A 27,812-nucleotide genomic window follows, 5' to 3' on the forward strand; every position below is an offset into this window, starting at 1 on the left:
ATACACACACACTCACACACACCCATGAATGCACACACAGACACACACACTCACACACACAAATGCACACACTCATATACACCCACAGACAGACAGACACACACACACCCCCCTGAAGGTTGGGATCAGTCCGGAGACTTGATGACGCAGACTGGCCCATGAACCGGAGGGGGAATGGTTTGTGTCTGTGCCATGTGTCCAGGGAGCTGGGCAGCGAGTCAGGAAGTGATCTCCATGAGCAGTACGTGACCAGACTTACCAAGGGCTAGTAAGTGCTGAGAGTGCCCAATGGCCTCCATCCATGTGGCGACGATTTGCAAACACGACGCTGCTGCAGTGAAGCCGCGCAGAGCGGGGGTGGGGGGGGGGGTGTCAGCAAGGAGGCCATTCAGCCCGTCTCTGTGTGCAAGCTCATCCCTCCCACACTGGAAAGTGTAAGAAGGTGAGGGGAGGATGAATTTCAAGGTGGCAGGTGAAACTGGGAGGGGGGAGAAGGAAGGAGCTGGGAAGTCGATTGGTGAAAGAGATAAAGGCTGGGGAAGGAGGGATCTGATAGGAGAGGACAGAAGGCCGTGGACGAAAGGGAAGGGGGAAGAGCACCAGGGGAGGTGATGGGCAGGTCAGGTGAGAGAGGGGAACAGTGTTGGGAGAATGGTGAAGTGGGGGGGGGAGGCATTTACAAGTAGGTTGAGAAATCTATGTTCATGCTGATAGGCATTCTGCACAAGGACTCCCAAGTCCCACTGCATCTCAGAGGTTTGGATTTTCTCCCCATTTACACAATAGTCCGCACATTTATTTCTACTTCCAAAGGGCGTGACCGTGCACTTTCCAACGTTGCATTTAATTTGCCGCTCTCTTGCGCATTCCCCTAATCTGTCTACGTCCTTCTGCAGCCTGCCTGTTCCCTCAACACCACCTGCCCCTCCACCGACCTTCATATCGTCTGTCAACTTGGCAACAAAGCCGTCTATTCCATCTTCTAAATCAGCCATTCTCGGTGGGGGCCCTGGCACATTTGAAGGGGGGGGGGCCACCGACTGAAAACCGTGAGAAGGGGAGCCCCAAGTGTTTACGGGGGCCCCGGTAACAGAACCGACGAAATACCCCAGCAGCAACCTTCGTGGGAGTCAGTAGTTTCCCTCCTATTTATAATAACTTCCCAACGCACCGTTTGAATTTGGCGCGCCTGGTAAATTCGTTGCTTAAGCTCCTCCCGCGCAGCCTCACTTCCGAGTCAGTCGCGAATCGGAGTCAATCCGGAGTCCTCGCGTCCATTACCGCCGTACTTCACTCTCCGAAGATCAGCGTGTCTTGCTAGGCCTTTTATTTCAGCCTAGCAACTTTAACGTGTGTGTGTGTTTGGATACATTATACGTTAAGGTAGGTTGTGAAAAGTGTTTATTGCTGCGTATGAAGTCACTGGGAAAATAAAATCCCTGGCTCCGGGTGACAGCATTTTTTTGTCAGTAACGTATCTGTATTTCAAAGTCAAATACATTCAGACTGCCTCCCTAAACCATTTCCCAGTCAACGTTGTCAAGTTAGCTCGGAAAAAAAAAAGCAAAATCATGCCTCGTGATTACTTTTATTATTATTTTCAGAAATAATTCTACCCGTGAATTCCTTGGCGGGGAAAAAAAAAGGTGTCGGCAGTGTTCGGTGGAATGGTCTCATCACGCCTCCGCAAAACCCGTCTTTGAACGGCAGGTCTACGTTGCCAGATGAAAGCAGGAGACAAGCTCATTGGGGGGGGGGGGGAAACACACTTGGATACAATACGGGACGTCAGGAATCTTTACAATTTCCAAACCCGAAGACGATCGCAGACGATCGAAGGACGATGACTCTCCTGCAGCTCATGTGGAACATCTCAAGCAGATACACAAGGACGCGAACGGCCTGTTAAACCGCGGCGTCCCGGGTTGGATTTTGAATCTGTTTGATGTACAACCCCACCCAAGTTGAGGCAGAAATTCAAGAGAGTTGGACTGACCTTCAGAGCGGTAAAACTGCACGTCGTCAGTTCAGTCAGTTTCAAAAAGATTCTTGGACCAAGAGTAATCCGCTGAATAAATTTACAACACTGTGGGAAAAAGCCCAGAGGTATTTTATTGCCTTTCCTTCCACATACTTGGTTGAGAGCGGATTCTGCAAGGTAGATTCCTTGACAAAATCCAGGAACGGAATTGATGCCGCAACAAGAGGCGGTCTCCGGCTGTCATCGTCTAACCTGGAGGCCGATATCATGAAACTTGCGGAACGGCACGGAGCTCGAGGATCGCATCAGGCCTGACAGATACATGCAGTCTTTTTTTTAAAGTTTTGTCCGGGATGTCGGAATGTTCAAGCTTTCTTGGTGTTCAATAATAAATGATTTTCTGTCTATCTGTCCGTGTTGTATCCCTGTTTGAAAGGTGGGGTGGGGGGGGGGGGGGTCCCCGGAACCTGAGACGAGCTCCTGAGGGGGGCCGTGGCCAAACAACAGTTGAGAATCACTGATCTAAATCATTCATATTCGGCATAAAAAGAAGCGGTCCCAACACCGACCCCTGCGGAACACCACTAGTCACGGGCAGCCAACCAGAAAAGGATCCTTTTATTCCCACTCGCTGCCTCCTACCAACCAGCCAATGCTCGAACCATTCCAGTAACTTTCCTGTGATACCACGGGCTCTTAACTTGTTAAGCAGCCTCACGTGTGGCACCTTGTCAAAGGTCATCTGAAAATCCAAATATACAATATCTACTACGCCCCCTTTATCTATCCTACTTGTAATCTCCTCAAAGAATCCCAGCAGGTTCATCAGGCGAGGTTTTCCCTGAAGGAAACCGTGCTGACTTTGTCCTATCTTGTCCCGCGTCACCAAGTACTCCATCACCTCATCCTTAACAATCGACTCCAACATCTTCCCAGCCACTGAGGTCGGGCTAACCAGTCTATAATTTCCTTTCCGCTGCCTTTCTCCTTTCTTAAAGAGTGGAGTGACATTTTCAATTTTCCAGTCCTCTGGCACCATGCCAGGGTCCAATGATGTTTGAAAGATCTTTACTAATGCCACCACGATCTCTACCACTATCTCTTTCAGAACTCCCAGTTCCTCTGGTCTGAGTGACTTATGTACTTTTAGCTCTTTCAGCTTTTTGAGCGCCTTCTCCCTTGTAACAGCAACTGCGCCCAAATCTCTTCCCTCACGGCACCTAGCACGCGGTAGTGTCTTTCACAGTGAATACTGACGCCAAATACTCGTTTCGTTCATCTGCCATCTCCTTGTCCCTCGTTATTATCTCTCCAATCTAATTTTCTAGCCACCCTCTATCCACTCTCATCTCTCTTTTTACTTTTTTGCAGACTTGAAAAACCTTTGATATTTGCGAGCTTGCTTTAATCTTTTCCCTCCTAATGATTTTTAGTTGCTCTCTGTAGGTTTTCAAAAGCTTTTCAATCCCCTGTCTTCCCGCTAATTTTTGCTTTGTTGTAGGCATTTTACTTTTGCTTTTACATTAGCTTTGACTTCTCTTGTCAGTCACGGTTGTACTATTTTGCCATTTGAGTATTTCTAAATTTTTGGGATAAATCTATCCAGCAGCTTCCTCATTTTTCCCCAGAAACTCGCGCCACTGGGCTCCTCTGTCATTCCTTCCAATCAACTCTCTCACACCACTGGAATTTCCTTTACTCATCGAAATACTACTACTTCAGACTTTTAAAAAAGCAAACACGAGGAAATCTGTTGATGCTGGAAATCCAAGCAACAACACACAAAACGCGTACGAAAAAGCTGGCTGAAATTCAGCAGGTCGGGCAGCCTCCGTTGAAAAGGAGCAGTCGACGTTTTGGGCCGAGACCCTTCGTCAGGACTGAGTTCATCCGGCTTTCTTGTACGCCCTGGTTTGACCGCAGCATCTGCAGTGTACTTCGTGTTCGCACACAAAATGCTGGTGGAACGCAGCAGGCCAGGCAGCATCTATAGGAGGAAGAACAGTAAATGTTTCAGGCTTCGGCCCAAGATGTCAACAGCGCTTCTCCCTATAGATGCTGCCTGGCCTGCTGCGTTCCACCAGCATTTTGTGTGTGTTACCTCAGACTGTCTCCCTATCATGTTGAAATCAATATTGTCATCACTGCCCACAATATATAGTCCCGATTGTAACTTAGAGTATTTTTTATGTATTGTATGAAACTCCCAGCACAGAACAACAAATTCCACAATGTACGTTACTGATCATAAGTCTGATTCTGATTGGCTTCGATGCCCGCTCTCTATCCCACTCTGGCCTCTTAGGCTGCGGCTCCCGCACAGTCTGATCGAGGCCCAGCGCGCCCTGCCCTCTGCCCGGGCTGGTCGCAGCCTCCCGGATTCAAGGCCGTCCAGTCGACGCGCACCAACAGCAGTCAGTTCGGCAGAAAGCATCCTATCGATGCGGGGTGGGGGGCGACAGAACGGCAGACTCCACATTGACAGGGCGTTGTAAGAGAATTGACTCGCCCTCTGGTGAGACGAGGTGGCCCCCCCTGACCTCACAATCCACCTCTACGCCCAGTCAGCGGCGGGAGCAGCGCACAGCGAGGAGGTTCCCCGCGGTTCGGCGGCGCTCGTTCAAAAGGGGAGCTTCGCGGGCCCTCAGTGTCAATCTGGAGGCCCGGTCAGTGGCAGAGAGGAGTAAATAAAAGGAGAGAAGGGCATTTTGGGAGCGGGCCAGTGGTGAGAGGGCTTGGGCTCGGAAGAGGCCTCAGTTCTGGGTATATTTCTGTTAGTTTCCCCCTTTTCTTTACTGTGTTGGGGGTGCTTAGGGTACTCCAAACGCCGCTGTGCGTTCTTCATTCCGGATGCTGGAGACCTGGGAGACTTGCGCTCCTTGAAGGCCGGTGTCCGGCTTGTACGGGAGAGCGAGGAGATCATCGGGGGAGCGGACGCCCTGAAGTTGCGGGAGGCGGGCAGCTGGGTGACGGTCAGGAGAAACGGAAAGGGGGCGGTTAGCACTGAGCGCCCCCTCAAGAATAAGTATGCCACTTTGGATGCTGTCGTTGAGGTGGGAGGGGGCGGGGTGATTCCCCTACCAGGGGATGGTCATGGAGACCAGGTTACAGGCACCGAGCGTGGGTCCGCGGTGCAGAAGGGAAAGAGGGAGAAGAGGGGAGTGGTGGGGATAGGGGGCTCGATAGTGAGGGGAACAGACAGGAGATTCTGTGGACGTGAACGGGACTCCCGGATGGTAAGTTGCCTCCCAGGTGCCAGGGTCAGGGACGTCTCAGATCGTGTCCACAGCACTTTGGCGAGGGAGGGAGAGCAGCAAGATGTCCTGGTACGTATTGGTACCGATGACACAGGAAGGAAAAGCTTATGAGGTCCTGAAGAGAGAATTTATCGAGCGGGGCAGAAAGCTGGGAAGCAGGACCTCCTGGGTAGTAATTTCTGCATTGCTGCCTGTGCCGGTGCGGGTAGATTGGGCAGATAAGTGCCTGGCTGAGAATTGGCGCGGGGGGGGGGGGCAGGGCCTCAGGTTCTTGGATCATTGGGATCTCTTCTGGGGGGCGGGAGGGATGACCTGTTCTAAAGCGGCGGGTTGCACCTGAACCCAGGGGGGGGGGCCCAATATTCCGGCGGGCGGGTTTGTTCGAGCTGTTGCGGAAGGCTTAAACTAACTCGGCCGGGGGGGGGGGGGGGGGCGGGGAACTGGAGTGCAGGCACTCATAGGGCGGATGGTAATAAAGCAAAGATAGTGTGCAGTCAGACTGTCAGGAAGGGCAGGCCGATGATAAGACAATTTTGCAGCCTGCAGAGCAATTATCGCTGCCTTAGGGATGCAGAATCAATAAGGGTAGCAAATACAGTACGCAAAGTGCTATATCGCAATTTACATAAAAGTGAATTATTTCCTATCAATAATTATTCCGATCAAATATCTTTTAATATTGCCAAAAACCATTTCACTTACCTTGGTATCAAAATTGCTAAAAATTTTAAAGACCTATCTAGGTATAATTTCTCTCCCTTGATTGAATATACTCAACAGGCGCTTTCTAAATTGTCGCCTATGTCGATGTCATTGATAGGTCAAGTAAATGCTATCTATAAAAATGGTTATTCTACTGAAATTTTTATGTATGTTTCAAGCAGTTCCCTCTTTTGTTCCAAAAACATTCTTTGATAAAATAGATTCTCTGATTTTGTCTTATGTTTGGAATAACAAAAGCTCTGGAGTGAATAAACTTTTATTGCAAAAACCAAAAAAAATGATGGAGGACTGGCTTTACCAAACTTTAGATTTCATTATTGGGTAATTAATATTCATTATATTACTTTTTGGACTTATGATGTAGAACTCTGTCATTTTGTGTGTTTCTTGTCATCGTAGCACTTGTCGAGACTCGAGCAAAGCACAGCAGCGTTTCGCTGCCTGCCTGCATTCGGCCCCGCCCGAGAAATGGGACTGTCGAGTCAACTGATTGCGAAGACTGGCGGTATTCGTTTCAAATTCAGTTATTCCTTTCAGCCGCAGCGTTGGCTCCGTTTTCCATCTGAGAGTTTTGGTTCGCGGCCCCGTTCGGCCTCGTGTTTACCGTTTGCTTTTCCCTCTAACTCTGCTGGCGTTGGTCTGCGAGCTATCGACCCGCTTCGGTGCCCCCCCCCCCCCGCCCCGCACTTGGTCCACACCCGACCGTCGTGACATCTTTAACCCGAGGGTGGTGGATTTGTGGAATTTGTTACCTCAGGCCTGGTCGCCGGGTTGAGCTATGTATACCTCGCAGGCACAGGGACGCACGCCCTGAGATATAGCATTTGCGTTAGCAGCCGACACGACCAGAGGATGGTTGAGGGGGGCAGCCCGCGGGTGTCGCCAATGTATCGCGTGACGTTCCCACAATGCTCAGAGCACCAGCAAAGCATAGGAGCAGAATCAGGCCATTCGGCCCATCCGGTCTGCTGCATGCCTGGCTTACTACCCCTCCAGTCCCCATTCTCCCGGTGACCTTCGACACCCTGGCTAATCAAGTGCCTATCAAGCTCCACTTTACGTACAACCAGTGACTTGGTCTCTGGGCATATATGCCTCAGCAGTCTGTGGCAATGATTTCCACAGATTCACGGACCTCTGGCCAAAGAAGTTCTAAGTACATTTATTATAAGTTATGCAACCTTGAGATTTGCCCACCGACAGGCAGCCACAAAAGAAACCTGAAAGGACCCATTAAAGGAGAGATCGTCAAGCACCCAACGTGCGGAGAGTTAAACGCAGTAAAAAAAAAGATTAAAAGTGAGCGAGTAACATTCAGAGTGAATGTCAGTCCTCAGACACGAAGCCCAGCAGAACCCCAGCCGGAGCAGGACGAGTGAACGTCGAGGAGAGCCAGCCCTGAGTTTAAATCACCTGTAGAAATTCCTCCTCATCTCTGTCCCCTCGTCTGAGGCCCTGCCCTCTGGTCCCCACTTTCGGAAACACCCTCTCCACCGCCACCCCATCTCGGCCTTTCGATGTTTGATAGGTTTCACCGAGATCCAGCGAGTCCAGGCCCGGAGGCACTAAACCCTCCTCGTACGTTAACCCTTTCATTCCCCGCATCACTGTCGCGAACCTCCTCTGGCCCCTCTCCAATGCCAGCACAACCTCTTTGAGGGGGGGGGCCCCCCAAAACTGCCCACAATGGTGCCGTCTGACCAGTGCCTTATAAAGTCTCAATCTCTGCTTTTATATTCCAATCCTCCCGAAATCAAGGCTAATATTCCATTTGCCTTCCTCACCGCTGACTCAACCTGAAAGTTAACCTTCAGGGAATCCTCCACGAGGACTCCCAAGTCCATTTGCTGCGCAGATTTTTAAATTTTCTCTCCATTTAGAAAATAGTCCAGGCCTTTATTCCTTCTGACAAAGTGCGTGACCATACAACTCCCCCCACACTGTATTCCATCCCCCAGTTCTTTGCCCATCCTCTCGATCTGTCCAAGACAGTCTGTAAACTCCCGGCTTCCTCAACACTACCTGCCCCTCCGCCTATCTTTGTCTCCTCTGCAAACTTGGCCAACAAAACCATCAACTCCCTCATCCAGGGACCTACAAAGTAAAAAGGTAGCGGTCGCCACGGGTCACCGGCGGCCAAACGGAATTTCAACAGCCCCTTTGCTCCCTGACACTCCGGCGCTCCCTCAGCAGTGAGGAACTTCGTTCCCGCATTCGAGGATGCCGAGGAGCCGCGACGCTGCCGTTCCCCCGCCCGCCAGGAGGTGGCGCTAGCCGGCCACGGATGGGATAGAAGGTCCCGGAGAACCGGTGGGAGGGGGCGTGGAGAAATCACGACACGTCGCCATGGTAACCAGTCCAGACTCACTTCCCTCCCTCTCCCTCCACACACCTCACTCCGCCCCTAGAGGGGGTTTATAAATCCCAACCCCACACCCCGTACCCTCCCCCTTGTCCAACTTTCCCATCACTTCACCCTCACTCACCCCTACACCCTTCCCCGTCTCTGTAACCCCCTCCGGCCCCTACACCCCTCCCCATCTCTGTAAACCCCCTCTGACCCCTACACCCCTCCCTGTCTCTGTAACCCCCTCTGGTCCCTCACCCTTCCCTGTCTCTGTAACCCCCTCCGACCCATACACCCCTCCCCGTCTCTGTAACCCCCTCTGACCCCTACACCCCTCCCTGTCTCTGTAACCCTCTCCGGTCCCTCACCCCTCCCCATCTCTGTAACCCCTGTTGACCCCTACACCCCTCCTAGTCTCTGTAACCCCCTCCGGCCCCACACCCCTCCCCGTCTCTGTAACCCCCTCCGACCCCTACACCCTTCCCCGTCTCTGTAACCCCCTCTGGTCCCTCACCCTTCCCCGTCTCTGTAACCCCCTCCGGCCCCACAACCCTCCCTGTCTCTGTAACCCCCTCTGGCCCCACACCCCTCCCCGTCTCTGTAATCCCCTCTGGCCCCTACACCCTTCCCCGTCTCTGTAACCCCCTCCGGCCCCTACACCCCTCCCCATCTCTGTAACCCCCACTGACCCCTACACCCCTCCCTGTCTCTGTAACCCCCTCCGACCCCTACACCCCTCCTCGTCTCTGTAATCCCCTCCGGCCCCACACTCCTCCCCGTCCCTGTAACCCCCTCCGGTTCCTACACCCCTCCCCGTCCCTGTAACCCCCTCCGGTCCCTACACCCTTCCCCATCTCTGTAACCCCCTCCGGCCCCACACCCCTCCCCATTTCTGTAATCCCCTCCGGTCCCACACCCTTCCCCGTCTCTGTAACCCCCTCCGGCCCCACACCCCTCCCCATTTCTGTAATCCCCTCCGGCCCCACACCCTTCCCTGTCTCTGTAACCCCCTCCGACCCCACACCCTTCCCCATCTCTGTAACCCCCTCCGGCCCCACACCCCTCCCCATTTCTGTGACCGGTCACACACCCCTCCCCGTCTCTGTAACCCCCTCCGGCCCCACACCCCTCCCCATTTCTGTAATCCCCTCCGGTCACACACCCTTCCCTGTCTCTGTAACCCCCTCCGACCCCACACCCTTCCCCGTCTCTGTAACTCCCTCCTGCTCAGGGTAGGAAGCCCCAGAGGCTTCATCAGCTGACGTAACGAAGATTATTTGTGGATGGTCTCACCAAAGATTCTCCGGAGCGGATGGGGTCTCTGCGTTTGGAATGTCTTTGAAAACTGCCAGGGGGATAAATCCCAGCCCTGACGTGTCAGTGACAGAGCCCAGTCCGGTCCGCGAAATCTGTTTAAAGAAGGATTCTGTTTCGCTGAAAACAGTCCAGAGGAGATTACACAGATTACTCTATTCTGTCCGGTGGTGAGTGAATTCCAGTTGTACAGACCATTCGGCCCGGCTCGTTCATTCTGACCGAGATCGCTGACTAAATTAATCCCGGAAAGATGTATTTTAAATATTAAAAGAGGGTCAGTTTTATCTGCCGCACACATTTACACGCATTAAGAATTTGTTGCGGTCTGTTGGTCAACAAAAAACACATTAAACAATCATGTCGGTCACCTAACTGCAGGAAAGAAGTAAATAAGTTTGAAAGAGTGCAGAGAAAATTTACAAGGACATTGCCGGGTCTTGAGGATTGAAAAGGTTAGGACTTCATTCCTTGGAGCGTAGAAGATTGAGGGGAGATTTGATAGAGGTATACAAAATTATGAGGGGCATAGATAGGGTAAATACAAGCAGGATTTTTCCACTGAGGTTGGGTGGGACTACAGCCAGAGGTCATGGGTTAAGGGTGAAAGGTGAAAAGTTGAAGGGGAACGTGAGGGGAAACTTCTTCACTCAGAGGGTGGTGAGAGTTTGGGATGAGATGCCAGTGCAAGTGGTGGTTGCGAGCTCGATTTCAATGTTTCAGAGAAGTTTGGATAGGCACACGGATGGGAGGGGGATGGAGGGCCGTGGTCCCGGAGCAGGCCGATGGGAGTAGGCAGCTGAAATGGTCCAGCGGGGACTAGATGGGCCAAAGGGCCTGTTTCCGTGCTGGACTGTTCTATGATCCTAACTATAAAGAGTAAATGTTTATATTTAGAATGAAGTCATGCATGGATACGCAACAAAATACCAACATATATTAGCATTTATTTATTTAAAACATTTTAAAAAATGTATAGCAAAAGAAGATCTGCAGACGCTGGAAATCCAGAGCAACACCCACACAGACAAAGTGCTGGAGGAGCTCAGCAGGCTGGGCAGCGTCTGTGGAGAGGAGTAAAGAGTCGGCGTCTCAGTCCGAGACCCTTCGATATGTTTTCGACGTCAATTAACCTCTAACCTTGGTCTGTCCGTCTCTGGACTGTGGGAGGAACTGGGGGCGCCCGGGGGAAAACCCACGCGGTCAGCAGGAGAGCGTGCAAACTCCTCGCAGAGAGTGACGGGAATCAGTGAATGTTGGCACCGCCAGCCGGTTTAACGCATGTTCCTCTGGACATTTGCTCTCCCAGACACAGTATATAGAACATTGAAATGTTCCACAATGCTGTGCTGACCATTTAACCTCCAGAAACTGCCTAGAATTTCCCTACCGTGTAGCCCTTTAAGTTCCTAAGCTCCGTGTACCTATCTAAGAGTCTCTTAAAAGACCCTATCGTATCCGCCTCCACCACCATCGCCGGCAGCCCATTCCACACACTCACCACTCTCTGAGTGAAAAACTTACCCCTGACATCCCCTCTGTACCTACTCCCCAGCACCTTAAACCTGTGTCCTCTTGTGGCAGCCATTTCAGCCCCGGGAAAAAGCCTCTGAATATCCACACGATCAATGCCTCTCATCATCTTGTACACCTCAGTCAGGTCACCTCTCATCCTCCGTCGCTCCCCAACGCCATTCGGCTCTACAATTCAACCACCAGGGGCAAGACATGTTAAAGTGCCGGGGTTAGGACTGAGCTTAAGTTACCACTCAATGCACTTTAGTAAACTATTTAAGAACTTTTTAAAAGCTATTTATTAATGCTTTTTGGGAGGGTGATTTTAGATGCATATCATATTTATACTGAGTTAAATACTGTATGTAATTAGTTTTGCTACAATAAGTGTATGGGACACTGGAAAAATGTTGAATTTCCCCTTGGGGATGAATAGAGTATCTATCTATCTATCTATCACTCAACCTATTCCCACATTAGGGATTGCAAGTAGAAGAGTGTGAAGGTTTTTGGGGGCAGCTTGATGTAATGACACTGGGGGAGCTAGGGGCTTCTCACCTGCCCCACCGCCCCCGGAGCAGAGCAGGTTCAGAGCAGATTAAGTCGGGGCATTGGGGGATTTCAGGGGGACGTGGCGATCCAACAAGGGGGGGGGGGGCGAATCGGGGAACGTTTCCCCGCAGCGAATTGTTTTGATTCGGAGTCCGAAAGTATGGAACTTCCGCAGGGGAATTGAACGGGAGTGGGGGAAAGGGTGGGTGAACCAGGCTGGGGGGGGGGGGTGGTGGTGCTTTCAAAGGGCCAGTGGTGAAATGAAGGGACAAATAGCCTCCTCTTCTATGACGAGTGCTTTTGCTGTGGGAAGGGCGGTGAAGGGGCCCCTTGACAGTCACCAAAATTCCCATCGTGGGACAGTCTGAAATCAGCGAAATGGTGCCTCTGCCAACTCGGTATCAACCTCATCTCCCTCCCCTCGACTGCCCCCTCCGAACAGAAAGGTTACCAATTGCTCTGTACACAGCCGGGACACAGGAGCAGTGCTTTGGGAAGGCCCCGTTCCGACTGAAGGCACCTCGGGGCAGGGTTGATGTTGGAGTCAGAAGTGAGAGAATCCCTCCTCGTGCGCTGCGGGGAACTGTGATTCACAACCTCTCTGTGTGTGTCTTATATCTGCACGTACTCTTGCATATTTGCCTCTCTACGTGTTTGAAATGCTGTAAGGAGTTGTGCATGTACTTGAGGGAATTGTTTCACATTCCTGTGTGTTGTTCAGTTATATCTACAAGTCCATAAGCCATAGGAGCAGAATAAGGCCATTCAGCCCATCGAGTCCGCTCTGCCATTCTCGTGGCTGATTTATGATCCCTCTCACACCCCATTCTCCTGTCTTCTTCCTGTAACCTTTGACAGCCTCACACATTAGTGACCTATTGACTTTAACTACACCCATTGACTTGGCCTCCACAGCCGTCTGTGGCAACAAAGTCCACAGATTCACAGGTATAAGGATTTTAAAAAAATATATATTATTTATTACGATTTATAGTTTTTTTCCTGTTGTGCAGAACAGATTTCATGACGTCTTTGCGTGTGTATGTGTGTGACCTAATATAGCGCATGCTGACCCTTACTGCCTGCTTCACCTCCCCCACTACACTCTCTCATCCTTCACCCACAATCCCCTTCTCCTCAACCCTCTCCCTCCCTCCACTATTTCCACTCCACTCCTCCCTCCCTCCCTCTTCTCTCCCTCTCACCCCTCCTCTCCCTTCCTCCTCCCCTACCCACTACACCCTCCCCTTCCCCTACAACCCACCCCACCCCCTTCCCCCTCCCCATCCCCTATCCCCCTCCCCACCCATCCCCTTCCCCTATCCCCCTCCCCACCCCATCTCCCTATCCCAATCCCCTATCCCCCCCATCACACTCCCCACCCATCCCCCTCCCCATCACACTCCCCACACATCCACCTCCCCATCCCCTATCTTCCTCCCCACCCCCACACCCCCTTCCCCTATCCCACACCCTGTACCCCCTTCCCCATCCCCATCTCCATATCCCCTTCCCCACCATCACCCTTCCCTATCCCCCTCCCCACCCCTACCCCCTTCCCCTAACCCCCATCCCCACCCTTACACCTCCCCCTCCCCACCCCACCCCATCCACCTCCCCATCCCCTATCTTCCTCCCCACCCCCTTACCCCCTTCCCCTATCCCACACCTTGTACCCCCTTCCCCATCCCCTTCCCCCTCCCCACCCATCCCCTCCCCCTATCCCCATCCCCATCTCCCCATCCCCTTCCCCACCCCCTCTCCATATCCCCTCCCCATCCCCCCATCTCCTTCCCCCTATCCCCCTCCCCTTCCCCCTATCCCCCTCCCTATCCCCTTCCCCACCCCCTCTCCCCATCCCCTCTCCCCATCCCCTTCCCCACCATCACCCTCACCTATCCCATCCCCACTCTACCCCCTTCCCCCTTCCCCACACCTCCACCCCTCTCCCATTTTTCTCACACCTCGCCTCCCCCACTCGTACCCCTTCCCTTGCCCCACACCTCCACCCCTCTCCCATTTATCTCACACTCCCCCTTCCCCCTCCCTCTCCATCCCCGTCCTACCCTCCTTCTTAACTCCACCCCTCCCTCTTTCACTTCTCCCCTCTCCCACCTACCCGACCCCTCCCCACTCCCACCTACCTCCACCCTCCGAGCCCTCTTCCATATTTCACTCTCCTCATTTTACCCCTCACCATCCGGAGCGCGGACGCGCTGCCCCTTTAAGGGCGAGTGGGCGGGCAGAGCCCGATTGACAGGGCAGCCTCGGCCGCCTCTCCCAACATGCAGAGAGCCTGAGCGACTTTAGTGGAGAGGAGCGGTAACTTCCAACTTCTCCTTGCCCCCCCTCTCCTCCCAGCGGCGGTGGGAGCCCGGTCGAGGGGCCGCTGGAGGAGGGACGATGGCCGGAGCTCGCCCCGGGGTTCACGCACTGCAGTTGAAGCCAGTGACCGTTCACGAAACGCTGAAGAAAGGAAGCAAGTTTATCAAGTGGGACGAGGTAAGAATCCGGGGCGGGGGCTCCGCAAAGGAGAGGCAGCCCCGCTCCCTCCCACCACACTCCCCACCCGACAGGTGCACGCTGGCTGGGAAAGTTTTGCAAAGCTCTTCGAAAGTTTTGAGAGGAGAAAAAAAAAGTTTTCTCCTCGGCTCGGGGGCGCCGTTTCCCAGGCCGGGGCTGCCCCGGTTCGGCGTGGGGAGGAGGAGTGCCGGTTTCGGGGAGTGTTGTTCCTCCCAGAACACAAAATGTCAGGGATGGGTCGCTATCAGAAGTTTGGGGGGGGGGGGTTTGCTGGTTCTCCGTGCTGGCGGGGCTGTATGGGTGCGGGCCGGAGGGGAGGGGGGGGAAAGGTTCCCAGCATTGCCCTCTGTCCCATACCCTCCGAGCTTCTCCCTTCCCTCCTCCATCACCCACTGCCCTCCCTCCCTCTCGTCACCCCCGTTGCTAACCCAGTGCCAAAAAAGGGAATGGGTATTCGGTTGCAAACACAAGCGGCCCGGGGGTGGGAGGGTTAAGAAGAGAGAATCCGAGAGAGGGTGGGGGCGGGGGAAATGAGGAAGGGGAGCGGGTGGGGGTTAAGGGGGAGGAAGGTGAGAGGCGAAAGGGGCTGAGTGTGCTGGTTATCTAACGTAGCTGGAGGGGGGCAGGTTGGGGTTAATTGTGAGAGGGGGAATGGTGCGGGGAGGCTGAAGGGAGACAGATGGGTGAGGGGGTAACGGGGAACTGAGGGGAGGAGGGGTGGATTGGTGATTGGTGAGGAGTGGGGGGGTGTAGGATTAGTGGGGAGTGAAGAGTAATTCGGAGTTACTGAGGAGGGGGTGTAATGGGTGTAAGGGGGTGGGGAGTGAGGGGGTAAATCAAGGAACTGGGAAGGGGGGGTGGTGGGGTTTGGAACAGAGAGCAGGGAGCGACTGCCTTGTGTCCGTGAGCCGGTTCCCACTGCTGTCCTTGTGGAAGATTCTCTGAGGTTCCCACAGATTCCTGGGATTCTTTGATCTCGCGCCTGCGGAGGGCTGTGTGAGTGATGATGTCCAAGAGCCTCTGTTGACATCCCCTCCCTCGGCCTGGACCCTGGCCCAGGTTTGGTGCATTCCCGCCGGAACGTCTCGGGAATGCTGCACGGTGGACGGTTAAACCAAGAGCCCCGGCTCTTTCCTTGGGGGCCACGGGCCACAGTGCGATCCTGAGACCCTTCCCCAACCCATGGGCACTAGTGGGATCTGAAGGTGGAAGAGGGTTAATTTGCCTCGGGCCTCCTCACTCAGTTTACCCAGATTCACCAGGGGTTGGGGTGTACTGGAAATTTGAGGCCGGTGTTACACACCACTCTCCCCCTCCCCCCCCCCACCCATGAGGAATTGGGACTCACGGTGGGCACGAGGGATTATTCACCGCCTCAGCTGGGGGCAGGTGGGTACCCCAGCTGGGTGAGCGAAGGCGACGAGGTCACTGGAGGGAGGGAAGCAAGCAGGTCTGGTGTTGGGAAAGTGATGCCTGTGCTGGTTGAGTAGCCTCCTCCCCTCGGTAGGTTACTACTTCAAACCTTCCCCTGCTCGGGTTTTCACTCCCAATGGGACCCCACCCCTTCCCATTCACTCCCAATGGGACCCCATCCCTTCCCATTCACTCCCAATGGGACCTCACCCCTTCCCATTCACTCCCGCCGTCCACACTCCCAATGGGACCCCACCCCCTCCCATTCACTCCCAATGGGACCCACCCCTTCCCATTCAGTCCCAATGGGACCCCACCCCTTCCCATTCAGTCCCAATGGGACCCCACCCCTTCCCATTCAGTCCCAATGGGACCCCACCCCTTCCCATTCAGTCCCAATGGGACCCCACCCCTTCCCATTCAGTCCCAATGGGACCCCACCCCTTCCCATTCAGTCCCAATGGGACCCCACCCCTTCCCATTCAGTCCCAATGGCACCCCACCCCTTCCCATTCAGTCCCAATGGCACCCCACCCCTTCCCATTCAGTCCCAATGGGACCCCACCCCTTCCCATTCAGTCCCAATGGGACCCCACCCCTTCCCATTCAGTCCCAATGGGACCCCACCCCTTCCCATTCAGTCCCAATGGGACCCCACCCCTTCCCATTCAGTCCCAATGGGACCCCACCCCTTCCCATTCAGTCCCAATGGGACCCCACCCCTTCCCATTCAGTCCCAATGGGACCCCACCCCTTCCCATTCAGTCCCAATGGGACCCCACCCCTTCCCATTCAGTCCCAATGGGACCCCACCCCTTCCCATTCAGTCCCAATGGGACCCCACCCCTTCCCATTCAGTCCCAATGGGACCCCACCCCTTCCCATTCACCCCCACCATCTGCACTCCCAATGGGTCCCCCACCCCTTCCCATTCACTCCCATCGTTCCTACTCCCAATGGGACCCCACCCCTTCCCATTCACTCCCACCGTCCACACTCCCAATGGGTCCCCACCCTTTCCCATTCACTCCCACTGTCCACACTCCCAATGGGACCCCACCCCTTCCCATTCACTCCCACCGTCCACACTCCCAATGGGTCCCCACCCCTTCCCATTCACTCCCACCGTCCACACTCCCAATGGGTCCCCACCCCTTCCCATTCACTCCCATTGGATCTGGAGGCTGAGCTGAGATATGTAGGGTGAGGGTCTTCCCATTTCCTGGGGGGGGGGGGGCGAGATTGGGAATCTGGGTCCCGAGCTCTGGATTTCCCTTGGTAACCCCGGACTGCTTGGTAACGCCAGTGGGAGGGCTGCGGACGGGAGAGGGTTGGGACACACTGGATGGGTGTTATCTGTGCTGAGTGACTCAGCTCTTAACGGAATCAGTTCCTGGGCAGGTCGTCAGAGGGAGAAATAGTTTTGCAAATGTTCTGCTCTCTTTGAGAAATACATGATGGGTTGTGCAATGCAGAGCTGGGCCCTCTGGCCTGTCGAGTCTAACCCTGCCCTCGTCCACTTCTTTTTGTTGCAGAAAATCTCATTATATCCACCCTTGCGTAGGGATGTAAGGAAGGAAACAGAACACTTCATGTTCGTGTCAGCCATCAATGTCTTTATTGAGGGGTGGAGAATCTGTGGGGAATGCAATGCAGCAAATGCAAATCGTAAGGCCTGTTGAGATAGGTAGCACGGAAATGGAGAGGTGGTTTCCTCGAGGACCGGGGGCACAGTCTCAGAATACAAGGACGTTTCCTTAGATCAGAAATGAGGAGGAATTTCTTTAGCTGGAAGGTGAATAAATTACTACAGGCAGAGTGGATGCCAAGTCGCTGGTATATTTAAAGCGGAGGTTGATAGTCTTGATTAGTCAGGGTGTTGGGGGTTATGGGGCAAAGGCAGAAGAATGGGGTTGGGAGGGATAATAAATCAGCCAGGATTGATCGGGCAAATGGTTTAATTCTGACAGTCACGGCAACCTCTTCCACCAAACTCATTTCATCCCTCCCATCCCCATCAATTCCCACCCCCAATTTCACCCCTCCCTCAAGCTGTTGAGGGGCAATTAAATCAGAGACACTGTCAGGGGGAGAGTGGCACAGGGGGGCACCAGAGGTGGGGGTTGAACCCCAATCTCCGGCACTCTGAGGGGGACAGCTCCACCTGCCACGCCGCTGGGGGGACCGAAATGTCGACTATTTATTCCTCTGCGATTTGCTGGCTCCCTTCGGCGTTTTGGGTTGGGTGCGCTTCAACCCGTTTCTCGGTGCCGCTGTTCTGCATCGGAGGTCGCCCTGGGACCGTGAGCGCCCAGCCTGGGGAACAAGATGAGCAGCATGCCAGGCGAGGGCGGGCGGGCTCCTGATGTGACTTTCCCGAGTCTCCAGTCTGCCCGTGCACGGCCCCACCCGCCCCGCTGCTCAACTGGTCTCCCAGGTTCAAGCAACCCTCTGCACGCTTCCTGGAGCAGGCATAGAACTGCACAGGAAAAGGCCATTCAGCCCACAGTGTTGGGCTGAACCAGCTTAAAAAGCAAATCAAACGCACTCAAACACTAATCTCTCCATGTCCATATCCCTCCATCTTCCTTATATTTGCGTCTCTTAAAAGCCTCCAATGTGTGTGCCTCTACCGACATTCCAGGCAGCCACCACTCACATCCCCCTTGAACCTACCCCCCTCACCTTCAATGCAGGAACCATGTTCCCGATGTTGGGGGAGTCCAGAACCAGAGGCCACAGTTTAAGAATAAGGGGGTAGGCCATTTAGAACGGAGTTGAGGAAAAACTTTTTCACCCAGAGAGTTGTGGATCTGTGGAATGCTCTGCCTCAGAAGGCAGTGGAGGCCAATTCTCTGGATGCTTTCAAGAAAGAGTTAGGTAGAACTCTTAAAGATAGCAAAGTCAAGGGATATGGGGAGAAGGCAGGAACGGGGTACTGATCGTGGATGATCAGCCATGATCACAGTGAATGGCGGTGCTGGCTTGAAGGGCCGAATGGCCTACTCCTGCACCTACTGTCTATAATGCATGCCCTCTGGTGTTAGACATTTCAATCCTGTGAAACAGATAATCTATTCATTCCTCTCATAATCTTGTGAACCTCTATCAGATCTCCCCTCGGCCTCCGACACTCCAGAGAAAACAACCCGAGTTTGTCCAGCCTCTCGTGATAGCACAGGCCCTCTAAACCAGGCAGCATCTTGGTGAAACCTCTTCTGTATCCCCTCTGAAACCTCAACGTCCCTCCTATAGTGGGGCGACCAGAACTGTACGCAATGCTCCAGGTATGGTCTCGCCTGACTTTTATAAAGTTGCCACATTACCTCCTCACTTTTGAACTCAACTCAAAGCAAACACTCCATAAGCCTTCTCAACTACCCCATCGACCTGTGCGGCCACTTTAAAGGGGCTATGGACTTGGATCCGAAGATTCCCCTGCTCAGCAACGGTTAAGGGCCTTCCCCTGGATAGTGTGCTTGTCTCTGTGCATTTGCCCTACCGAGGGGCAACACCCCATGCTTGTCTGGGTTAAAATGCATCTGCCGTTTCTCTGCCCATGTCTGCAGCTGATCTATATTGCACTGATCTCTCTGGCAGTCTTCTACGCAACCCACAACTCCAACTGTCTTGGTGTCGTCTGCAAATGAACTCACCCACTCATCGACATTTCCATCCAGGTCATTTGTATCCATCGCAGACAGTCGAGGTCCCGGCTTGTATCCCTGCAGAGCTCCACGAATCACAGACCTCCTTTCATCCACGAGCCCCTGTTTGAACCCAAAGACAGCCAGTTCACCACGGATCACAGACCTCCTTTCATCCACGAGCCCCTGTCTCCTCTGTACAAACCTGTCTGAACCCAAAGACAGCCAGTTCACCACGGATCACAGACCTCCTTTCATCCACGAGCCCCTGTCTGAACCCAAAGACAGCCAGTTCACCACGGATCACAGACCTCCTTTCATCCACGAGCCCCTGTCTCCTCTGTACAAACCTGTGCTGAACCCAAAGACAGCCAGTTCACCACGGATCACAGACCTCCTTTCATCCACGAGCCCCTGTCTCCTCTGTACAAACCTGTGCTGAACCCAAAGACAGCCAGTTCACCACGGATCACAGACCTCCTTTCATCCACGAGCCCCTGTCTGAACCCAAAGACAGCCAGTTCACCACGGATCACAGACCTCCTTTCATCCACGAGCCCCTGTCTCCTCTGTACAAACCTGTGCTGAACCCAAAGACAGCCAGTTCACCACGGATCACAGACCTCCTTTCATCCACGAGCCCCTGTCTCCTCTGTACAAACCTGTGCTGAACCCAAAGACAGCCAGTTCACCACGGATCACAGACCTCCTTTCATCCACGAGTCCCTGTCTGAACCCAAAGACAGCCAGTTCACCACGGATCACAGACCTCCTTTCATCCACGAGTCCCTGTCTGAACCCAAAGACAGCCAGTTCACCACGGATCACAGACCTCCTTTCATCCACGAGCCCCTGTCTGAACCCAAAGACAGCCAGTTCACCACGGATCACAGACCTCCTTTCATCCACGAGCCCCTGTCTCCTCTGTACAAACCTGTGCTGAACCCAAAGACAGCCAGTTCACCATGGATCACAGACCTCCTTTCATCCACGAGCCCCTGTCTCCTCTGTACAAACCTGTGCTGAACCCAAAGACAGCCAGTTCACCACGGATCACAGACCTCCTTTCATCCACGAGTCCCTGTCTGAACCCAAAGACAGCCAGTTCACCACGGATCACAGACCTCCTTTCATCCACGAGTCCCTGTCTGAACCCAAAGACAGCCAGTTCACCACGGATCACAGACCTCCTTTCATCCACGAGTCCCTGTCTGAACCCAAAGACAGCCAGTTCACCACGGATCACAGACCTCCTTTCATCCACGAGCCCCTGTCTGAACCCAAAGACAGCCAGTTCACCACGGATCACAGACCTCCTTTCATCCACGAGCCCCTGTTTCCTCTGTACAAACCTGTGCTGAACCCAAAGACAGCCAGTTCACCACGGATCACAGACCTCCTTTCATCCACGAGCCCCTGTTTCCTCTGTACAAACCTGTGCTGAACCCAAAGACAGCCAGTTCACCACGGATCACAGACCTCCTTTCATCCACGAGCCCCTGTCTCCTCTGTACAAACCTGTGCTGAACCCAAAGACAGCCAGTTCACCACGGATCACAGACCTCCTTTCATCCACGAGTCCCTGTCTGAACCCAAAGACAGCCAGTTCACCACGGATCACAGACCTCCTTTCATCCACGAGCCCCTGTCTGAACCCAAAGACAGCCAGTTCACCACGGATCACAGACCTCCTTTCATCCACGAGCCCCTGTCTGAACCCGAAGACAGCCAGTTCACCACGGATCACAGACCTCCTTTCATCCACGAGCCCCTGTCTGAACCCAAAGACAGCCAGTTCACCACGGATCACAGACCTCCTTTCATCCACGAGTCCCTGTCTGAACCCAAAGACAGCCAGTTCACCACGGATCACAGACCTCCTTTCATCCACGAGTCCCTGTCTGAACCCAAAGACAGCCAGTTCACCACGGATCACAGACCTCCTTTCATCCACGAGTCCCTGTCTGAACCCAAAGACAGCCAGTTCACCACGGATCACAGACCTCCTTTCATCCACGAGTCCCTGTCTGAACCCAAAGACAGCCAGTTCACCACGGATCACAGACCTCCTTTCATCCACGAGTCCCTGTCTGAACCCGAAGACAGCCAGTTCACCACGGATCACAGACCTCCTTTCATCCACGAGCCCCTGTCTGAACCCGAAGACAGCCAGTTCACCACGGATCACAGACCTCCTTTCATCCACGAGTCCCTGTCTGAACCCGAAGACAGCCAGTTCACCACGGATCACAGACCTCCTTTCATCCACGAGTCCCTGTCTGAACCCGAAGACAGCCAGTTCACCACGGATCACAGACCTCCTTTCATCCACGAGTCCCTGTCTGAACCCGAAGACAGCCAGTTCACCACGGATCACAGACCTCCTTTCATCCACGAGCCCCTGTCTGAACCCAAAGACAGCCAGTTCACCACGGATCACAGACCTCCTTTCATCCACGAGTCCCTGTCTGAACCCGAAGACAGCCAGTTCACCACGGATCACAGACCTCCTTTCATCCACGAGCCCCTGTGCTGAACCCAAAGACAGCCAGTTCACCACGGATCACAGACCTCCTTTCATCCACGAGCCCCTGTGCTGAACCCAAAGACAGCCAGTTCACCACGGATCACAGACCTCCTTTCATCCACGAGCCCCTGTGCTGAACCCAAAGACAGCCAGTTCACCACTGATCACAGGCATCTTCATCTTCTGGTTTGGTCTCGCATAGACCTTTGGCCCACAAAGCTGTGCTGAACATGTTCCTGCCTTAGAACTACCTTGGCTTTGCCCAGAGCCCTCTATTTTTCTAAGTTCCATGTCTCCATCCAGGAGTCTCTTAAAAGGCCCTATCGTTTCCACCTCTGCCACCACAGCCGGAAGCCCATTCCACACACTCACCTCGCTCTACGTAAAAAAAAAAAGTTACCCCTAACATCTCCTCTGTACCTACTTCCAAGCACCTTAAAACCGTGCCCTCTCATGCTAGCCATTTCAGCCTGTGACTATCCACACGGTCAATGCCTCTCATCATCTTGTACACCTCTATCAGGTCACCTCTCATCCTCCGTCGCTCCGAGGAGAAAAGGCCGAATTCGCTCAACCTATTCTCATAAGGCGTGCTCCCCAATCCAGGCAACATCCTGGTAAATCTCCTCTGCACCCTTTCTATGGCTTCCACATCCTTCCTGTAGTGAGGCGACCAGAACTGAGGACAGTACTCCAAGTGGGGTCAGACCAGGGTCCTGAAGAGCTGCAACATTACCTCTCGGCTCCTAAACTCAATCCCATGATTGATGAAGATCAATGTACCGTATGCCGCCTTAACCACAGAGTCAACCTGCACAGCAGCTTTGAGAGTCCTATGGACTCAGACCCCAAGATCCCTCTGATCCTCCACACTGCCAAGAGTCTTACCATTAATACTATATTCATATTTGACCTACCGAAATGAACCACTTCACACTTCTCTGGGTTGAACTCCATCTGCCACTTCTCAGCCCAGTTCTGCATCCTATCAATGTCCCGCTGTAACCTCTGACAACCCTCCACACTATCCACAACACCTCCAACCTTTACTAACCCATCCCTCCACTTCCTCATTTAAGGCATTTATAAAAAAATCACAGAGTAGGGGGTCCCAGAACAGATCCCTGAGGCACACCACTGGTGACCAACCTCCATGCAGAATATGACCCGTCTACAACCACGCTTTGCCTTCTGGATCCACAAATCAATGTCCTCTTGGATCCCGTGCCTCATTAGTTTCTCAGTAAGCCTTGCATGGGGTACCTTATCAAATGCCTTGCTGAAATCCATATACACTACATCTACTGCTCTTCCTTCATCAATGTGTTTAGTCACATCCTCAAAAAATTCAATCAGGTTTGTAAGGCACGACCTGCCTTTCACAAAGCCATGCTGACTACTCCTAATCATATTATACCTCTCCAGATGTTCATAAATCCTGCCTCTTGGGTTCTCCATCAATTTACCAACCACTGAGGAAAGACTCACTGGTCTATAATTTCCTGGGCTATCACTAGTCCCTTTCTTGAATAAGGGAACAACATCCACAACTCTCCAATCCTCTGGATCCTCTCCCGTCCCCATTGTTGATGCAAAGATCATCGCCAGAGGCTCAGCAATCTCTCTCACCTCCCACAGTAGCCTGGGGTACACCCCGTCCGGTTGACAGCAGAGTGAAGATCCCTCCGCACTGTCCCATCACACACTCCCGGGGTCAGACACAGAGTGAAGCTCCCTCCGCACCAACCCATCACACACTCCCGGGGTCAGACACAGTGAAGCTCCCTCCACACCGTCCCGTCACACACTCCCGGGGTCAGACACAGTGTGAAGCTCCCTCCACACCGTCCCATCACACACTCCCAGGGTCAGACACAGAGTGAAGCTCCCTCCACACCGTCCCATCACACACTCCCGGGGTCAGACACCGAGTGAAGCTCCCTCCACACCGTCCCATCACACACTCCCGGGGTCAGACACAGAGTGAAGCTCCCTCCACACAGTCCCATCACACACTCCCGGGGTCAGACACAGTGAAGCTCCCTCTACACCAGGGATAGAAACCTGGGGTCCATGGACCCTTGCTTAACAGCTTCAGTCCATGGCACGAGCTGAGATTGGTGACCCCTGTTCTACACCATCCCTCTGGTTAGTTGGTTTTTTAGTGTGTCTGAGTACTTGGTGATCCAGCTATTCCTGAGCTTGTTCTCTCCCCCCTCCACCCCCACACTGCGTGCTCTCCCCAAGACAGCATCTGTTCCTGTTTCTCAGCAGGGCTATGGATTCGAGGTCGGGATGGGATCTTGCACCCAACCCTACTGATATCTCTTGTTGTGTCTTAAGTTTGCTTCTTCACGTTTGCCTGTGTGAAGTTTCGTCTGATATGTTGTTCAACCAGTTTTCCAGGTTTCACTAGGGCCAGAACCCTCAGAGGCTTTTATTAAAGGTTTATTATCTTACAGTATCTCGACAAACAGTCACCGCACACTCCCTGGATAAGTCAGAATAAAACTCCCTCCACACCGTCCCATCACACACCCCCGGGGCACACACAGAGTGAATCTCCCTCCACACCGTCCCATCACACACTCCCGGGGTCAGACACAGAGTGAAACTCCCTCCACACCGTCCCATCACATACTCCCGGGGTCAGACACAGAGTGAAACTCCCTCTACACCATCCCATCCCACACTCCCGGGGTCAGACACAGAGTAAAACTCCCTCCACACAGTCCCATCACACACTCCCGGGGTCAGACACAGAGTGAAACTCCCTCAATACCGTCCCATCACACACTCCCGGGGTCAGACACAGAGTGAATCTCCCTCCACACTATCCCATCACACACTCCCGGGGCACACACAGAGTGAATCTCCCTCCACACCGTCCCATCACACACTCCCGGGGTCAGACACAGAGTGAAACTCCCTCCACACCGTCCCATCACACACACCCGGGGTCAGACACAGAGTGAATCTCCCTCCACACTATCCCATCACACACTCCCGGGGCACACACAGAGTGAATCTCCCTCCACACCGTCCCATCACACACTCCCGGGGTCAGACACAGAGTGAAACTCACTCCACACCGTCCCATCACACACTCCCGGGGTCAGACACAGAGTGAAGCTCCCTCCACACCGTCCCATCACACACTCCCGGGGTCAGACACAGAGTGAAGCTCCCTCCACACCGTCCCATCACACACTCCCGGGGTCAGACAGAGTGAAGCTCCCTCCACACTGTCCCATCACACACTCCCGGGGTCAGACACAGAATGAATCTCCCTCCACACTGACCCATCACACACTCCCGGGGTCAGACACAGAGTGAAGCTCCCTCCACACTGACCCATCACACACTCCCGGGGTCAGACACAGAGTGAAGCTCCCTCCTCACCGTCCCATCAGGCACCCCTGGGGTCAGACACAGAGTGAAGCTCCTTCCACACCGTCCCATCGCACACTCCCGGGGTCAGACACAGAGTGAAGCTCCCTCCACACCGTCCCATCACACACTCCCGGGGTCAGACACAGAGTGAATCTCCCTCCACACCATCCCATCACACACCCCTGGGGTCAGACACAGAGTGAAGCTCCCTCCACACTGTCCCATCACACACTCCCGGGGTCAGACACAGAGTGAAGCTCCCTCCTCACCGTCCCATCAGGCACCCCTGGGGTCAGACACAGAGTGACCCTCCCTCTACACCGTCCCATCACACACTCCCGGGGTCAGACACAGAGTGAAGCTCTGTCTACACTGTACCATTGCACGTATGATCAGAGACTAGTTAGTTATTGTTTTTTTTGGAGCCTGTGAGCTACAGTGATTCAGCAGTTCTTGTGCTATTTCTCCAACCACCCACGCAGCCCCTCCGCCGGTCTCTAGGATGTCATCTATCGTCAGTGGGGGAGACGGACGAGGCCCTGACTTTGTTTATGGGCACAGAGCAGCTGGGAAGCCAGTGTTGGCAGGGAGGTCCTGTGCCCGGATCAATGCACAGTGCGAGGTTCCCACAGATGTAACGGCAGTCGCCTCTTGCACCACTCCGGAATCCCCCCCCTCCATCCCCCCGCTCGGCAGTGCCCCGGGGTGTGGTCAGCAGGTTTGATCGGCGTGGTGCTCTGTGGAGGCATTGTCGGCAATTGGGTTGGGTCAGGGGATCCACGCTCCCTTGGCTCCTCTCCAGACTGAGTTGCCCTTTGTCCTGTTCCTTGGTCTGTGAACAGAACGATTTTCAGTCAACTTTCTGCCGGTGTTTAAACTCCAGCATTGGTCTCCCACTCCCGCACCCGTCTCCGTCTCTCTAACTCTCTCTTGGCCCCTGCATCCCTCCCTGTCACTGTAACCCCCTCCTCCCCCTCTGGTCCCTGCACCCTCCTCGGGTTGAGTGAGACGAGAACTGGAGGGGGAGGCTGAGGGGGTAGCCCCTCCACTCCATGGGTGGATAGGGGTTCAGTTGCAAAGTTGGAAAAGTTGAGATCTCTACTTGGATGAGAGGGGTTTGTGGGGAGGGAAGGGGTATTTTCCACCTGCCCGTCGATAGGACTGCTTGAGCTCCAGTCCCCCGTCTCCTGTGACCAGGAAGCCATGGAATGGGGCCCTTTGTGGGTCTGAAATCCAAGGGGGAGGGGGGGGGTGTGTGTGCAGGATAAATCTCAGTCCGAAAGTGCAGTTTTGGATTATTTGTTTAACGAAGAATATTGTAATGTTGGAATGAGTCCAGGAGAGATTTGTTAGAGTGATTCCCTTATAAACAAGTCACAGCAGACACACGTCCAACCTCTCCGTGCCGATCACAGTGTCTCCGAGTCCCACTTGTCCCGTTTACCTTGTTTGCTCCGGGTCCGTGTCTTTTCAATGTTGTAATCAAATCCGCCTCCGCCACTTTCTCTATCCGCCCACTCCACATCCCTCTCTCCCTCTCTGTGAAAACGACGCTCGGGTTCTGAGTAAACCACCTCACCTTAAGCCTGTGCCCTCAAGTTCTTAATTCCTGAATGATGGGGGGAGGGAGATTGAGAGGCGATCTTGCACAGGTGAATGTGCGGTCTCCTGCTGCTGGCTGGTGGTGTAGTGGCATCAGCACCGGACTTAAAGGCCAATGGTCGTGGGTTCGAATCCAGCCGGCTCCTCGTACGATTGAGCATTGGACTAATGTCTTGGCCATGTTTTAAAAAAATAATAATAATAATTACAATCAAATGCTGCAGCACGGGGCCATGGGGCAATAAAGGGAGCTTCACTCTGTGTCTGACCCCGGGAGTGTGCGATGGGACGGTGTGGAGGGAGCTTCACTCTGTGTCTGACCCCGGGAGTGTGTGATGGGACGATGTGGAGGGAGCTTCACTCTGTGTCTGACCCCGGGAGTGTGTGATGGGTCGGTGTGGAGGGAGATTCACTGTGTGTCTGACCCTGGGAGTGTGTGATGGGACGGTGTGGAGGGAGCTTCACTCTGTGTCTGACCCTGGGAGTGTGTGATGGGACGGTGTGGAGGGAGATTCACTCTGTGTCTGACCCCGGGAGTGTGTGATGGGACGGTGTGGAGGGAGATTCACTCTGTGTCTGACCCCAGGAGTGTGTGATGGGACGGTGTGGAGGGAGTTTCACTCTGTGTCTGACCCCGGGAGTGTGTGATGGGACGGTGTGGAGGGAGCTTCACTCTGTGTCTGACCCCGGGAGTGTGTGATGGGACAGTGTGGAGGGAGATTAACTCTGTGTCTGACCCCAGGGGTGTGTGATGGGACGGTGTGGAGATTAACTCTGTGTCTGACCCCAGGGGTGTGTGATGGGACGGTGTGGAGATTAACTCTGTGTCTGACCCCAGGGGTGTGTGATGGGACGGTGTGGAGATTAACTCTGTGTCTGACCCCAGGGGTGTGTGATGGGACGGTGTGGAGATTAACTCTGTGTCTGACCCCGGGAGTGTGTGATGGGACGGTGTGGAGGGAGCTTCACTCTGTGTCTGACCCCGGGAGTGTGTGATGGGACGGTGTGGAGGGAGCTT

General features: G+C 53.9%; 1 protein-coding gene and 2 long non-coding RNA genes across 4 annotated transcripts in view; 2 read left to right on the plus strand and 1 right to left on the minus strand.

The window, feature by feature from the left end:
• Nucleotides 1–1,252: 1,252 nt before the first annotated feature.
• On the plus strand, nucleotides 1,253–2,388 carry LOC132383669 (uncharacterized). The gene is made up of 2 exons (XR_009508749.1): nucleotides 1,253–1,383; nucleotides 1,605–2,388. It is a non-coding gene; the product is annotated as an uncharacterized LOC132383669 (long non-coding RNA).
• An 8,172-nt stretch (nucleotides 2,389–10,560) lies between these two features.
• LOC132384037 (uncharacterized) lies at nucleotides 10,561–27,697 on the minus strand. 2 transcript variants are annotated; one of them, XR_009508834.1, is made up of 3 exons: nucleotides 26,637–27,697; nucleotides 19,282–19,395; nucleotides 10,561–10,686 (listed from the first exon to the last, which is right to left on the minus strand). It is a non-coding gene; the product is annotated as an uncharacterized LOC132384037 (long non-coding RNA). The 2 variants fall into 2 exon arrangements; XR_009508833.1 differs by lacking the exon at nucleotides 10,561–10,686 and adding an exon at nucleotides 16,741–17,941 and having other exon boundaries at nucleotides 26,637–27,694.
• The window catches only part of LOC132384036 (1-phosphatidylinositol 4,5-bisphosphate phosphodiesterase beta-3-like), a 211,803-nt gene continuing 197,837 nt past the window's right edge, over nucleotides 13,847–27,812 (plus strand). Inside the window, exon 1 of the mRNA XM_059955321.1 lies at nucleotides 13,847–14,191. Coding sequence (XP_059811304.1) covers nucleotides 14,093–14,191 — 99 coding nt within the window. The 5' untranslated portion in view covers nucleotides 13,847–14,092. The remainder of the gene's footprint in view (nucleotides 14,192–27,812) is intronic.

This window comes from Hypanus sabinus, chromosome 31, assembly GCF_030144855.1.
Source record: "Hypanus sabinus isolate sHypSab1 chromosome 31, sHypSab1.hap1, whole genome shotgun sequence".
Lineage (NCBI taxonomy): Eukaryota > Metazoa > Chordata > Chondrichthyes > Myliobatiformes > Dasyatidae > Hypanus > Hypanus sabinus.